At 40.8% G+C, this 16,399-nt stretch overlaps 1 protein-coding gene across 1 annotated transcript in view; it reads left to right on the top strand.

Moving 5' to 3' along the window:
- The window catches only part of LOC115791189 (TIAM Rac1 associated GEF 1), a 38,580-nt gene extending 24,088 nt beyond the window's left edge, over window positions 1-14,492 (top strand). The window contains 15 exon segments of the mRNA XM_030745321.1: window positions 650-813; window positions 815-863; window positions 2,232-2,332; window positions 7,337-7,522; window positions 8,454-8,522; window positions 8,893-9,018; window positions 9,106-9,214; window positions 9,865-10,044; window positions 10,124-10,242; window positions 10,326-10,434; window positions 11,124-11,182; window positions 11,263-11,368; window positions 11,491-11,578; window positions 11,692-11,864; window positions 12,079-14,492. Coding sequence (XP_030601181.1) covers window positions 650-813; window positions 815-863; window positions 2,232-2,332; window positions 7,337-7,522; window positions 8,454-8,522; window positions 8,893-9,018; window positions 9,106-9,214; window positions 9,865-10,044; window positions 10,124-10,242; window positions 10,326-10,434; window positions 11,124-11,182; window positions 11,263-11,368; window positions 11,491-11,578; window positions 11,692-11,864; window positions 12,079-12,617 — 2,177 coding nt within the window. The 3' untranslated portion in view covers window positions 12,618-14,492.
- Window positions 14,493-16,399: the final 1,907 nt, after the last annotated feature.

Raw genomic sequence — 16,399 nt, 5'->3', positions numbered from 1 at the left:
TGAGCGTACCCTTTAATGAAAAATAAAATGTTTTATTAATGTTTTTGCCATCAGACTTTTCTTCTCTTGCTCTGCGTCTCTTTTGAAACGCATCAGCAAGGTGTTCATTCAACAGGTAGGGAAGGTTTTAGAGGACAACCCTTCTCAAGGGTGCCGATTATTATAATCATGCCTCCCTCTGGCCTTTACGAAGAATTATGTTGAATCTGACACTTAACCACGACTGCTTCACATTGGCTCTCCTGTGATGAAGTCAAAGGGTTGAGTGATGCTGGAGTTGGTCCTAGAGCAGATCAAGTGCACCGATGGATGCTGTGCGGCATCCCTTAACAATTACTGAGGAATGCTGCACAGCACGTGTTAGGGTGTTAATATTTCACAAAGAATGGAGAAGTGGGTCGTGCATTTGGGACTGAAATGCAAAGAGGAAAAAAAAAAAAAGATCTGGAACTAACAGTCTCCAATGTCGCCAGTTTGGTTTTACTTTCTTAAAACACCATTCTAACAGTTCAGACGGGAGTTTAAGGGTTAGTGCTGAAAATTGGATAATTACCATCTCATATTAGAGAAGATGTTTATCTAGTGCACAGAGAGTTGGAGGCAGGAAGCTGGAGCTGACGGCGAAAGCTGATTGCGTATCTTCTTGCAGGTCTAAACGCGGGGGATGAAATACTTCAGTTAAATGGAAAAGACTCTCACAGTCTTAATTTCTCAGACATGAAGGCGGCATTCTCTCAAGCTTTGCTGGCGCTGACCGTCAACACCCTGCCTGCCGTGGACCGCCGTCAGCTCTGCTACCTGCCGCCGCGCCGCTTCAGATGCAGAGGAAGATCTCTACACTGACATTTTCTCACAAAGTCAAGGTTAAAAAACAAAACAAAACACAATACAAATGGTATATTTTAACATTATACAGTACTGTGTACAGTGCTTTTGGAAAGCCTTCCTAGATGAGCTGAAGCTATAATAGCTGCAAAGGGTGGGCCGCGGTGTTAATTTTGACAGCAAATTTTGATTTAGTTTTAGTCATAATTTAGTCATCTGAATAGTTTTAGTCTAGTTTTTAGTCGACTAATTAGTGTAAACAATATAGTCAAATCTACAGTCGATTCAGTCGACTAAAATATAAAGGGTGTAAAATGTAAAATGCTTTTCTTCAGTTCCCTTCAATTAGTCATTATACACACTTACACCACAAATTAAACATTTATTAAAAGTTATGGAATATTATTAATGCTTGAATGCTTCTCATAGCGTCAAAGGAGAAATGTGTCCCGTACATCGGCTCTTCTCTTTCTCCCTGCTGACATTGTCTACATAACTTAGTTTCTATCAGAAAGTAACGACAAATCACAGGCTAGTTTGGTCTTTCCGGGTTTAGATCAAATTTGTGCAACAGTGTGTTTGATTGGATGATTTCCTAACTTGTCTCGCCCTGTCACAAAATTAAATAAGTTCTGATTGGATGTCGTCCCCGCCAAGCATTTTCGTCCAGTTTTCATTCATTGATGAAAGTGTCAGTTAATTTCGTTGTTTTTATCCTCTTGGGTAGTTTTTATTTAGTTATTGTCTCATTTTCATCGTGAAAAAAAGGGTCGTTGACGAAAACTATGACAAAAATAGTTCGTCAACAAAATTAACACTGGTGGGCCGGCATCATAGTAAACCCTATGGATTAAGAATGGGACGTCACTCAAGTTCACATGTGAGCAAATACTTTTGGCAATATAATGAATGATGGGTGGCTCAAGTAGTGTATTTCATATACTAATTCAAAGCTCACCTGAGGCTTCCATCTCCACATGTTTATAGGTCCAATTAGCAGAGGTTAATGAACAATTTAACTTCAATTCCCACAAATCTAAAGTGTATCATTATTGTTATGTTATGTTTACCAAACTCACTCAGAATGTAATTACTTCATAGAACAAATGAATCAGAAGTGCACAAGTAGGAATTCACAAGCTTATATTTTTACTTCCATGCAAGGAGAACTGGGTTTCTGACCATCAGCCTCAGGGACATCAGCTTCATTAATGCAAACACAATGAATTTACTGGATTTCAAACAGGAAAAAGAGGACAGTCTGAGCAGTGTGCGTAGTAGATTAGTTTAAGAAGGTCTTAAGTCTTAATAAAATGCCACGGCAAGTAAATGTATTAATCTAATTTAAAGAGGGGGGGAAAAAAAGCTTTTGTGACGCGCATACGTGACTGTTTTGTTTCTGTCAGAGGAAATCCTGGACGACGGGGTGGGACTGTTTCTGGAGAGCTCAGGAGACAGCCTGGATGACGACTCTGAGATCCTGAGCGAGTTCGACGAGTGCACAAAGGTAAGAGCACACTGTTTCATCTTCATCTTCATTACTATTCTTATTGGAGTCTTCGTATCGCCACAGAAAACATCCGACAGCCCAGCTTTCAGGTAGCACGGCAGCTCCAAAGCTACTTTCCTGTCCTTGATCTTTACAGCACCCCTCTTAGGTTTGGTATTATGAAAAAGCACTCATGAACATTTTGCTTCACCACAGTTTGACTCACCATCTGTTACTGGCTCATTTTATCCTGTTTATGAAAGCGGAGCAGCATCCATAATGAACACGAGGGTGTTAACCCCAAGCTTCTCAGTGTAATCTGTATCAGGTTCCTCTCTTCCTTCGTGACACACAACTCTGATGGCATTTCATAGCTTCTGACATGATTAAATTAAATGCACCTAAATACAAATATATCTCATCATTGCTGCATGAGGTGGATCTTATACACCGGAGACCTGGGACAAGACAAAGGCATTTGCTTTGAATGAAAGAGCCGAGTGATGGATGTGTTTTGATTAAGCCTGCATTCTAATTGCTTGATTATGCGAGGTTATTAGGACCAGGTAATAACTGTGGGTGGCTTCATTTTTAACGCTAAATGAACATGGATAAAAATAAATAAAAAAAGGCACAGAGCATGACTGACAAGACAAATAAGTCTCAAAGACCTACATGTTGCTGCTGAAGTGCTGTGACTAACAAAGCCGTCTAATTGGAGGAAAAAACAAACTGTTAAAGCAGCAGTCCTTAATCTGTTTCTGCCACCGACTTCAAGAGGACCACTGGGCTGAATGAAGGCACCAATGTTTTGTTGTAGATTAGCTTATCTCTCGTCTCTTACGACAACATTTCATAACGACATCATTTCTCATTGCACCTGGATAAATTGGGAGCTCGCTGGAAGAACTCCAAGGATCAATGTGATATCGTCAGTCATCCTGCGTGCCCTTCAAATTCAGAACCGCTCACATTGCTGCTTCTTTATGCATCGTCTGTTTTAATCACGCTATTGAACTTGTGTTGTTTAATGAGCAGCAATCAATCAAGTATTGTAACCAGTCCAGGTAACTGCCTTTCTGCAATAACGAGCAATATTATAGAAATGAGGAAAAATGATAGATCTAGGCTATGAGCAAAATGAGGGACAGAATCTGTGGTTAAGGTTGAGCTCTGCTGTGTTATAAAGTACTTTTGTAACTTTAAAAAAACCCCACATTGTTTGCTTTCATTCTCCTCGGGGCTTGTTGTTTAAAAAACAGCTTACAGGTTATTTTTTTTTTGTGAGATCAGAACTCCCTTCGTCTTTGGTGTTGAAGGTATTTGAATGATCAAAGAGACGGCGCTCTGAAAAACCTCCCAGCTGAGAAGAGCTGAGATTCATGTCCTCGTATCTGAAATGTGGTCATGATGCCTCGATTTACGCGACCAGCTCAGGAATCACTTAGTCAAGCTATAACAAATATTTGTATCTACTTTACTTCCGGTATCCACCTTGTGTATAATTTAATTTCTTATGGCAACAGTTGTTTCTGCTTGCTGATGTAAAGATGTTGGAAAGTAACATTTCAGAGTCCCTACTTTCAGTTAGAGATAACCAGCCTAACCTTTGTAAATTTTTATTTTGTGCTTTGAAAGAGATGTAAGAGAGCGAAGTACTGTCATTGTTCTTCTACCTTGTTTTTTTTTTTTTTTTTTTTAAAGCTATTTGCAGCATAACCTCATTACATACTACATATTCAAAGCGAGTACTTTGGCACAGACCACCTACATCATTTATCAGTGATGGCAGTTCATGCACTCTGGCTACAGGCTCAATAGACCAGAACTCGGTGCAGCATCCTTTTGTGTTCTGAGTAACAGTCACTAATCTGTTTGGCTATACAATACTATCTCTTAATGGTAAATGTGAGCTCTTTATGTGGGGCATTCTGGGAAAGTAGGCAATTACTGAGTCAAGCAGGACACAAACTGGAAAGTAAGGCATGATATTCAGTTGTTAGCTCCCTCTGAGATAGGGGTGGTCTAAATGTGTGGTGGTAACAGCAAGTGTGTGTGTGTGTGTGTGTGTTTTCCACTGCTATGGCATGTTTAGGGCTTGTGAGTTAATCACAGGGACTTGTTAAATGCTGCGCCGCAGTTCACCCTCTCTCTAGCCTGCTCCCCGGCAGCTCCCCTCTCCCTGAAATCCTGCATTTGTATTCTACTGCGGCGCGGCTTACCCCGCCAATCCTGCTCCACCGCAGCCCTGAAGAAGAGACTCTTTTCCCCCCTCCTGCTCTTTTGCTCTCTCCCCAGTCTGGAGGATTATCAAGACTAATTTACAATGCTGCTGGAGCTGACCAGATCTTCACACTCACACAGTGTGCCTAAGTTTACCCAGCCTGTGGAGAAGAGAGAGAGGCAGAGAGAGAAAACAGCAGAACACTGGTGACAAAGCTACAGCAGACTGTGAGGGAGCAAAAGAAGGGGAGCTGGAAGGCTGTAAGTGCTGGTGGGCGGAGAGGAGGAGGCTGAGCAGCTCCACTCATCCTTCATCACAGGCACCACAGCATCTTGTGCCTTTTTTTTTAAACCAGGAAGACAAAAGGGGTGAGCAATGTATTGGAGAGGCGCAGTGTAGACTTGACTCTTCCTGAAGCCTGGAGTCTTTTTCTCTCTGGTACTTTAAACTGACGCTGACTGTCCATCTGCACCCGGCTATGTCCATCCTGAAGTGGAGCAAGCACAGCAAGCGCTCCACAGACTCCATCTATGACATGCTTCATCTGGTGAGACTCCTTTCCTGCATGTCCCTTTTTTTTTTTTTTTTTTTACCTGCTTACATTTCGTGGTGCTGCTGTACGAGCTGTTGTCTCATTGCAGTGAGAAGAAAAACAAAAACACCTGTCCTTCTCAGCGTTAGTTTCACACCTCTCGCTGGCTGCCATAGACAGACGACAGGAAGCTGTGAGTCACTGTTGTCGCAGAGTTGCCCCATAATCACTGGAGTGCTCCGGGAGATGCCAAAATAAAAGACTGCATATAGGAGCCCATTGTCCAAAGTCTCACTGCAGATGGCTTGGACTTTACATGACTTGGAGGATCTGCTCTGACCTTTTCCGAGTTTCTGTCTCGGCACCTCGAGCTGTGATCTCAGGCTCCAGTTTCAGAGGACAGGCGTGCAATCTTCTCCCTACCCCATCAATGCTTCTATTCTTTGAAGCGGTTTTTAATCTATATTTAATTTGCTGGGGGAAAACTGTCTCTGGCATCTCAGTGTTATCTGTGACAGCTGTTCAGATTTACATATTGTTCTTTTAAATAGATACCGAAGGCTTTGATTTTTCTTTTTTACTCCCCCCTCCCTGTTCTTTCTCTCCTCTCTAACATGTCATAAGTGCCCAAGCACCCCAAAGCTGTCATAGTGTTAATTAGCCTAGATTGTGAAGAGGATGACTTGACTGTGACTGTCTTACTAGGCTCAGTAAAACTTGATGAGCTCAGTTTGGAAAAGAATCAGATTTACATATTTCCCCCTTTTTTCTGCACTCTTGCAATGTGTTTGTCATTTTGCATTTCTTTCTAGTATTTCATGCTCACTTTCATGTATAATCTACTGACCTTTACTTATCATCAGCTGTGACTTTTTTAAACTTGAAAAATCACTCTGCATGCAACTGGTTTTTAACACCAGTTAAAACACCAGCGCTAACAAATCGTAGCAAAGCATATATTTGCACATTGGTGTAAGATGCATTTGCAACACTACATTTGCAGACAGAGCAGCTCCCGGATCATCTGTTTATCTGAGAGCCGCGTGCGTAATTTGGGAACATTGTCAAGAGGAACAAATGGCTGTCGTGCCTCACATATCAACGTCTCTTTGATTAGATAACAAAGCTGATAACAAACCACGGTCATTTGCAAAGCTGCACGAGAAGAGCTGCAACAGTCGCTGGATGACACTCTGCTCTGCTCGGTTGTATTTTTCCATCATATTTTAGTGAATGACAGCAAAGAACATCATCAAGCCTATGGTTGTTTTTCATCGCTTTGGTAAATACTGGAAAAAATATAGTTTTTCTTACACGTTGCAGTTTAGGGACCGTAATATCTCATAGTTAAAAACAAAGTTGTTTAGATGTGAAGACTGTTGCTCAGATCTTAGTTAAGATCGTAACCTTTTATCCTCTGCAGCTGTGTGGATGAATAATTTCATTATTTCCTATGGGAGACTGTAGATGTTACTGGACAAATTGCTTCTGTCTAGCCTATAAAAAGGCCATGAGAAACAAAGCGCACATCTCTGAGCTTCCAGTTATGAACTCTGTGATGACTACAGCTCCTAGTGGTTTCTGTTTTGTGACCATTTTGCTTGATTTTTAATCACGAAGGCTTTCCTCGCAGGATGAATGCGGCTCTCATGGAAATGATATGTGCTCTTTGCACCTTCTGTTTTGTATTGATTGAAAAGCCAAAATGCCAGTTTATATTTATGGACGCTGAGGCTTCAGCCTACTGAGGGCAAAGTAACAATACTAGTTCAGCCTTGTAGGCTGCTGCTGAGTGGGGTCTATTTTTGCCCAAAATGATAGTCTAATCCACATCAGGGCTGGTCACCACGGCAACCCATACTGTATGTGGACAGACACCGCTGTGTGTATATTTTGATTGTGTGAAAGAGCTGAATCATTACACTGCCGATCCATCAGTAGGAGGAAAACACCAGGGGAAAAAGAGCGATGTGAGTGAGAGGGAGGTGGAAAGTCATTGTTATGACAGACTGAAAATAGACCAAATTAGTGCAAATGATTTTTTTTTTTTTTTTAAAGAGCTCCCTCACTGCCTCTTTCCAGGCTCAGTTGCTGCACAGTCATGGACGTGTGCACAACAGTAGGTAGAAGGTGGCATCTGCATCTCAATATTTGCGCTTCTGCTTTTGCCGTTTCCTTTTAAGACTTTAGTTTGGACTGACAGTTTCATTACGTTCTAACTCTTTCCACTCAAAATACTTTTCTTTTTTCTCCCCTTTTTTCCCAGAGTACGGAGCAGGTCGCTGCTTTCTGCCGCAGTCTCCATGACATGAATTCCTTGGAGAGCGTGTCGTCCTCGCCGAGCCCGGAATCACCCTTTCCACCTCCCGTAACTCCTCGACAGCTCTCTGATGCCGACAAGCTCCGCAAAGTCATCTGTGAGCTCGTGGAGACCGAGCGCACCTATGTCAAAGTCAGTATCAGTCATCTTACTTGTAAGAGGCAGATGGTGTTTGTGAGTGCGTTTGTTCCTCCCGTCCATCGATCCATGTTTCTGTCTGCCTTAGGTCGTGTTAGGCTTACACGTTACCCATTCAGCATGACCGATTCATATTTATCCCGGTGTCTTGGGAGATATGAGGAGGACACAGCTGTGCCCTTGCTTGGATATTGCCTAATCTTCTTCAGCCCAGTATAAATAGGGCTCCGTGGAATAACTGGGTTAGCGATGCTTTGAAATGGAATAATGTCAAGACTAACTAAAATGTTATACCCCATTTCGTGGGGCACAGATATACTTATAGAAATCATATTGTGCATGATTGATGGTGCATTTTTATGTCTGTGTGTGCAGAGATGGGAGCTGCAGTTTTCCAATAAATACAGGCAAAATACTTGAGTTTGATTTCCAGGTAACTTTTGTATCACAGTGCTGCAGCGGTCGGTAACGCATCAACAAATCTGATCCTTTTTAGTTTGATCTCGTGACTGATGTTGGTCATGAAATGTTTCTCATATGCTATTCTTTAAGACAAATCTTTAATGCGATACTACATAATGTATATATTTTGTTTATTTTCAACCAGTCTGAGAACAGATCATCTGGGCACTACTGAGTCTCATGTTTCTATTGATTGCCCAGCGTTTGTTAATTTCTCAGGCTTTCTACATTTCAGCGTAGGTCAGTGTTGCCTTTCTTTAAATGCGTCTCCACAGAACTCCTCTTCCTTTAAAATGCACGCAGAAAAAGTACCCACCAGCTCCGACTGTTAAAAATATATGAGCCTTATTTAAACTGTTTTCACACGTGTGTGTGTGTGTGTGTCCATATTTCACACAGTAGCATAAGACGGACTTGACTAAAACAGAATTTACTCACCCTTTTTTTCACGATTTCCTTGCAGGATCTCAATTGCCTCATTGGGAGGTATTTAACCCCCCTGCAGAAGGAGACCTTCCTCACTCAGGATGAGGTATGTCAAATGTTCCCCACATGCCTTTTATGGGGTATGCTGGCTTTTAAATGCCAGTACTATTGAAATGTTCTAAGAAAAGTAGGTTACGTAACCATGTGAAGTGTGGCTGTGGTGTGTGTGAGGACAAGAGGGTTGGATGATGTGAGAGATGGGAGGTTTGAAAATAAAGCGATGTTTTGTATGCACTTTCAACAATGAGATTCACTTGATTGTATTAAATTTTGGCTATTTTTGCAGTTTAGGTGTAGCAAGTGACTGAGAATAATATTTTGAGATACACTGGAACATGTTAAAATCATTCATTCATTCATTTAATTGTCTCAAATGTGTGTTTGTTTTTTTTGTTTTTTTGTTTTTTCCTTTTTAGCTGGATGTACTGTTTGGTAATTTGCCAGAAATGGTGGAGTTCCAAGTTGAGTTTCTCAAGACTCTGGAAGACGGGACCAGACTGGTTCCTGATCTGGAGAAACTGGAGAGAGTGGATCAGTTTAAGGTAGACTTTCCTTTTTGTAAAATGCACAACAAAAAGTACTTAAAGCCCTGAACTCTTTGAACTACAGCTTTGGTAACTCTTTTACAGAAAATCCTCTTCTCCCTCGGAGGCTCTTTCCTGTACTATGCAGATCGCTTTAAACTCTACAGTGCTTTCTGCGCCAGCCACACCAAAGTCCCCAAGGTCCTCGTAAAGGGTGAGTAAATATGCTTCTGAGATGCATTCCTATCCATCAACTATGATCCTACAAAGCTCCATAAATCTGCTCTGCACTGCTGTCCATCTGACCCATGCATACTTTAAAGCTGCAGGCTCCCAGAGCTAAAAGCTTTGCAGAAATGTATGGTATGTAATGAGTAGTCTTGAACAGTGTCTGTTCTCTAGCTAGTACACCCACTCCCTTCAGGACTTGAGTAGATGGCTTTGTTTTCTGCATTTACATTCAGTGAGTCAACTGGTTATCTGCCACAATGTTTAAGGAGGTGCTATCAGGATAAAGCTGTTTTAAAAAAAAAATAAATAAAAAAGAAGGGAAAAAAAAAAAAGCAGTAAACAGATTTTTGTTCTGCCCACTCATGGTTAGCTGCTTGTAGATAAAAAATGACCCTTCTATGAAAACATAAAAACAATCCAGTCCTTTTGATGTGGCTTATGGTAATTTCTAACACAAGATGAAACATATGTGCACCACAGTAACCTGCATAATAACAGGCCAAACATAAATAATCGGAACTTAAAGAACATTAGTGAAAATACTTGAGCAAACCATTGTGTATCAGAGTCAGGGATAAATAAGTAATGTGTAGAGGAGTTTCATTGACTTTGTATTTTTTTTGGTCATTTCAGCTAAAACTGACCCCAATTTTAAGGCCTTTCTGGATGAGCGAAACCCCAAGCAGCAGCACTCCTCCACACTGGAGTCTTACCTAATCAAACCCATACAGAGGGTTCTCAAGTATCCCCTCCTGCTGAAGGAGCTCTATTCGCTCACAGACCCAGACAGCGAGGAGCACTACCACCTTGATGGTAAGACAAAATAAACCTTAAGAGTAGAACACAGATGTCCAACAGCTCACCTCTTAACATGGTCTGTGCTTCACTGCAGTTGCCATGAAAGCCATGAACAAGGTTGCCAGCCACATCAATGAAATGCAGAAGATCCACGAGGAGTTTGGAGCTGTGTTTGATCAGCTCATCACCGAGCAGAGCAGTGAAAAGAAAGAGGTAGATCGGTCAAATGTGGCTCTCCTCTGTTCAGTTAGCCACAAGTGACATGCAGATTGGTTGATTATTGTTGCAATTACCAGGTTGCTGATCTGTCGATGGGTGATCTGCTGCTCCACAACACTGTGACATGGATTAACCCACCTGCCTCCTTAGGAAAATGGAAGAAAGAACCCCAGATGGCTACATTTGGTATGCCAGGATTGTTGATTATATAATAAACGAATAATACGTGTATGTATGATTTCCCCCCCAGAATCACTTTTAAAATTTCAGAACATTTGAAACAGGCACAAACTGACTGTGATGGCACAGTCGAATACATGGTGTAAAGTGTGCATGTGTTCGGAAGCATTTTATCCCCTAGTAATTCAAATGCCTCACACTCCATCAGTGACAGATTAGCAGCACTTAACAAAATTTCAGTTAACTGTTATGTGGGCTGCATAGTGATGCAGTAGTTAGCACTGCTGCCTTACAGCAGCGTTTCTGGTTAACTGGGGCTTTTCTGTGTGGAGTTTGTATGTTCTCGCTGTGCCTGCGTGGGTTTCCTCCAGGTGCTCTGGCTTCCTTTCACAGTCCAAAGACATTGTCCATTGATGCAAGGCAGACAAAATACTGAAGTTGCATAGAATAAAGTGCTGTATGATTGTATAAGTGAGAGAAACTCATGTATACTAGTCCTTTTAGTTTTCCTCTCCATATATGACCCTTTTTTTATTTAGGTATAAATCACTCACAATTAAGAGTTGATCCTCTACCAAATCAGAACACCTATAATTATGCCTGTTTAGTTTTATTACATAAAGACTACAGTTCCCTGCAAGGTTATATTTGTTGATTTGAAATGTTTGTTTTTTTTTTTCTTCGGTGCTTTCTAGTGTTCAAAACAGGAGTGGTCTTTGTTTGCAAGGAAGGGTGCAAGCAGAAGAAGAAAATGGTAGGTTTCACAAAAGCGATTTTTAAAATCATCAGTCGATCAGCTGTAAGAGCAAAAACATTTCCTTTGTTTGACTGAAGGGTGGCTCCCATCGGGTCTCGGTGTCTTCTGAAGAAAAAGATCCCTTCCGATTTCGTCACATGATCCCAACTGATGCCCTTCAAGTCCGGTCTTTGGCCAATGCGGGTAAACTAGATTACAAGCTTTATTAAAACACTTATTTTACTCTTCTAAATCCCAGAAATAATTGTTTTAGAATATCTTAACACATTTATGAGAGATCACAGCAGTGCTGATTTATCCCTCAGATGGTGAGGGCTCTGCTGTGTGTGAGATTGTCCACACCAAATCAGAGTCAGAAGGAAGACCAGAGAGGACGTTTCACCTCTGCTGCAGGTGAGGATCTCTGCTAAAGGAGGTTCAATCACACTGCAGATTACAGCTTGCCTAACAGAGATAGCAGATTGGACTTTATCAAAGAAAGTGACAAACTGTCTCTTTTTTCTCAGCTCTCCAGAGAACCGAAAAGACTTTGTGAAGACAGTCCACTCCATCTTGCGGGAAAAGCACCGCCGGCAGCTCCTTAAAACTGAGAGTTTACCACTGAACCAGCAGTATGTACCCTTTGGAGGAAAACGGCTCTGTGCCCTGAAGGGAGCCCGTCCCACTATAAATAGAGCAGGTGAATGCCAGTCTGTGGATGCAATCGCTCCATGTGCCCCAATTTATTCTTAACAGGCACAGAGAGACTCTGAGCTTTTCATTTATGGTTTTAACCATTTATATGTTAAACTATGAATAATATTTTTAAAAAGTATGATGCCAGACTCCAAAATAATGTACTGAAAGTGTGACGTTCATAATAAATTATCTTCCTGATGTGCTGGTTTTTACAGCATCTGCCCCAACTAGGACACTGGGCAGAAGGAAGTTGGTGCGCAACCGTTTCACCATAGACACGGATATTGTTTTTGATGGGGATCCTGAACAGCAAGACCTTGCTTCACCAGAGGAGCCTGGCTTAAAACGGTCCCAACAGGAGGAGGAAGAACCAGATCAGCAGCAGCAGCAGCAGCCTGACTTGGCAGGTGACACAGACCGTTGGGTGGAAGAACAATTCGACCTAGAAGAATATGAAGACCAGGAAGAGGTGAAAGAGACCGATATCCTTAGTGACGACGACGACAACAACTTCTGCCAGACACCAACACCTGCGTCCACTGAGGCTGACCTGGAGGCCCCCATCATGGCTTTGACCTTGGAGGGTGTGGAAAGAGCGGAGAGTGAAAGCCTTAAGTCCCTAACAGCCAGCGAGACACCTGACACAGAGAAGCAGAGAACCATAATCGATGACAAGATGGAAGATCTGACAAAGAAAGATGAGATTTGGGTAAGAAGGGAGCAATCAGGTTTATCCCCAGACTGTGCGACATAAAAACCGACGACAGAAGCTAGACATGAGTGTTTTAGACAGCTTTACGTGGGCTCCATAAAAGGTCAGTCATCACAAACAATGCATGAGCATTGATGTATATTGCACAGCTAGTAGACGATATACCTTTCTTTACCTTATGCTGAATGCTTCTTGTACAGGTACAAAATATTAGTGGAGCAATACAGGGATCCAGAATGAGGGAGCTTAATCCTGAATCAAATGCTGTTACATGAAAGTCAAGTGTAAGCTTTGAGGTTTGAAATAATGGTACAATCACAGTCTAATCATCTTGCTTTGATTGGCATGGTTTGCACATTTGGGCGGTGTTCTTTAGTCCTGCCTGCTGTTGCCAAATTTGGGTATTTTGAGAACATAAATATTTGTTTTGTCTGTGTTACTCAGAGATATTATCATAGTTAAGGGCTGTATATTATTTGTCCTTAAAGAAATAGAATAATTACTTGCAAAGGACAGTTGTCTTGCATAGTTTACTATACTTGTGGATTTTCACATGAATATACACTGACATGTTTTGGGTACATATTTCCTGATGTATAATTTTATTTTTGATTTGCTGTTTATTAACTTAAAGCTATCTTTTTACTCGGGAAGATGGTGTTTTGTTTTTTGTTTTTTTGGTTACATTTAATAGTGGAGTTATGTAAAACTCCTCATGTCAAAGCAACAAGGGGAGTTAACGGTTTTAATTTAACATAATCCTGTTTTACTTGAATTTGGCTGTTTCGTGCGTCTTTTACTGTGAAACCATTTCAATTACTTACCTTTCTTTTTTCTCTTCAGTATCACTTGTACACATTGATTAACACTCCACTTGGCACCGCTCAGTATTGTAGATAATTAACATATCTGGAGTCTGTTCCAGGAAGCAGGTTTAGAGAAATGACAGCTTGTTAACCCTGATGCGAAAGGAGAAACTCAGCCGGAGCTGCTCAGTGGGAGGTTGCCTGTGATGAAGCACCTTGGATCCCCAGATAGATATTAGTATAGCTCTTAATGAAGTCCAAACATGCCTTTATAACTCTGACTGTGTGGCCATGTGGGCACCTGTCAGGTTGTGCACCAGTTTGAAGCACTGACCTAGCATCATTACAGTACTAATCTAATCTGTATAAAGCTTTGACACACAAGACACTAATTAATCATTTGTTACATAGTAATGAGTGAATCACATTCATGATTACATTTAACTTTTTTTTTTCTTACATGATTGTGTAAATACATCTGAGTACAGCTGGGCTGAGTGCAGCTGAAGTTACTCTAAAAAAATAAACTAGCTCTAGTTTAAATTGAGTTTTGAAACGTAAGCTGGCGTAGGTTTAGTGTGTTCTGACAGCATTACATGAAATATTTACAAACTTTACATTTAATGACAGTGAATATATTTTAAAGTGCACAGCTAAGAATTCACAGACGGCAGATTCACGTCCATATTTTAATCTCTTTATTTACCTGCATTTCTGTCCCTGTTTGAAGCAGCTGTGATCAGCTGTGAACCCCATCCTCAGGGTTTATCGGTTCAGTGTTAGCTTAGAGTTTGTAAACTCGCTTCCTGAAAGAGACTCCAGCGTCCTTGAAAATGTCTTGTGTGTTCAAAATGATTCTTCACTGGTATTGGAATACAATGCAATCTTATTTATTCATATGTAAATTAATTTGTCAGCAGCAATTTTTTTTTCCCCCACTAAGAAAGTCCAAATTTGCTAAAGCAATCAAGGGAGAAGTGCGTTTGGAATTGAAAGAAGTCGTACTTGTAAACAACTCATTGTGCTACTAAGACTGCATTTTTATTACTGTGTGTATATACAAATCTACTGATATCATAATAAATACAGTTGTTTCCTACTTATAATTTAACATCAGTGGTTGGTGTGATTTTAATCAACAGCCTCATTTACTCCCTGCAGCTCAACAGACACCAAGTCTGCAAAACGATTTGTGATGGGAGAAAATCCCAGTAAAAAATGTAGGCCGACACGCCTGTGAATAAGTGACTAATCGACGCTCAGCTACCTTAAAGCAACACTTAGAGACTGACTGCAATGCAAAACAAAAGTGGAAAACTAAAACTGAACTTTATAAAGACATTAAGAAGCACTTAGTGTGTTTTTGATAGCTTCGGCCGCTTGTTTGAAGGATGGCGAACAACATAAATCCCCATCATCACAGAAAAGACAAACGGCTGCAGTCGGTGTTTCACATAACAACCACACTCTCCTTTGGAGCCAAGAAATCACGCTCAGGTAAAGAAGCGTTAACAGCAATTAATCTCTTTGAAAGCTATAAGTGGATCCACAATATGAACACTGTACATATTCAGTAAATGAGTATTGAGATATCGCTGTTAATTCCTGTTATTAGATGAGATCATGTTGCATTGAGAAGCTATTTTATTTCAGCGAGTTTTGGTGAGCATATACTTGCCATTTCCTCTTTTATCAAAGCTCTTTTTGTCAGATATATATATATATAATTTTTTTTTTTTTTTTTGGAGAGATGAGATGTGCAACTGAGTGGCAAGGGGGAACAAAAATCAGGAAGTGCATCAGCAAAGATAAACAATGGCTGCAGGAAGACCCTCACCAGCGCCTCCTTTCTCACAACCTTAGAAAACATCAAATCAAAACACAATCCGAATTGGAACGTGTTTTAGCAAACCGATATTAACTGGATACTTTCTACCGTCTATCCTGATATTTTGAACGGTACTGGACTTCGACAGTTGAGCCGTTGTTGATCAAGTAGGCGATAAACAGGCATAACTATGAATCTACAGACTACAGAACCTACAGATTTCTTCAGCAAAGATAGAGGTGGCAGTTTGGTTTCTCTTCTTTAAGGTGAAACATATAATGGAATTTACCCATTTATGGTCAATGGATCAGCTCAGCCCTAAGCCAAACTCCAAGTTTGTTTTTTTTAAATCCTAGGAACAGGTCTCATCGGCACTCCATTCAGAAGCGGCAGAAAACTCAAATCGCTCCCATCTAAAGAAGGCTAACCTTACTAATGACAAAAAACATTACAAAATGTGAAGTTAAGCCCAAGGAAGGTGAATTTAAGATGTCTTATAATAAATAATGAAGGTCATCTTGTACCTCCATTAGTCAAACATTAATCCCTATCCCCGTTATGAGCTGATGTATTCAGCTATTGTGAAGTCTCAGCACCTCCTTGGCAAAGAACAATTTCTGCAGCATTTTCAAGCTAACATCAGGAGAATGGCAGCACTCTACAATCGTGGTACTCACAACCTTATCTCCTCTTTTATAACTCTGAGTTCTCTGCCCCCCCCCCCCCCCCCCCCGGCCCGCCCCCACCCAGCACATCCTTGTCAATCACCACCCCCACCACAAAAGCTCTGGTGTCCTTTTAGATCAAGGGAAAAGATCTCTTCAGACGTGCAGCCTTCTGATGTGTAGCAATACAATACAGTCCTGAATGATATGGCTGGCTGATTGAATACCTCACAGAGATAAATTGAACAATCCCAATTAAAGGGATTATTATCTTTTGAATCTTTATTTATATTCACCCGAGTATTTGTTATACAAAACGGCTAAAAGAATGATGAAATAAAATCCAAGACAGAAAGGAAATACGAGAAACAACAATTAATATTACATCTACTGGTACCCATTGTTAATTGACCTGTGTCAAATTAAGTATTTGGACAAATTTTGCCTCTGTAGTGCAGATTTTCTACTTTAATTCAAATGGTTTAACAAAAGCATTGCATTAACTGTTTTGGAATTACAGCCTTT

Source organism: Archocentrus centrarchus, chromosome 13 (assembly GCF_007364275.1).
Source record: "Archocentrus centrarchus isolate MPI-CPG fArcCen1 chromosome 13, fArcCen1, whole genome shotgun sequence".
NCBI classification, from domain to species: Eukaryota; Metazoa; Chordata; class Actinopteri; order Cichliformes; family Cichlidae; genus Archocentrus; species Archocentrus centrarchus.
This window is presented reverse-complemented; position numbering and strand designations above follow the sequence as displayed.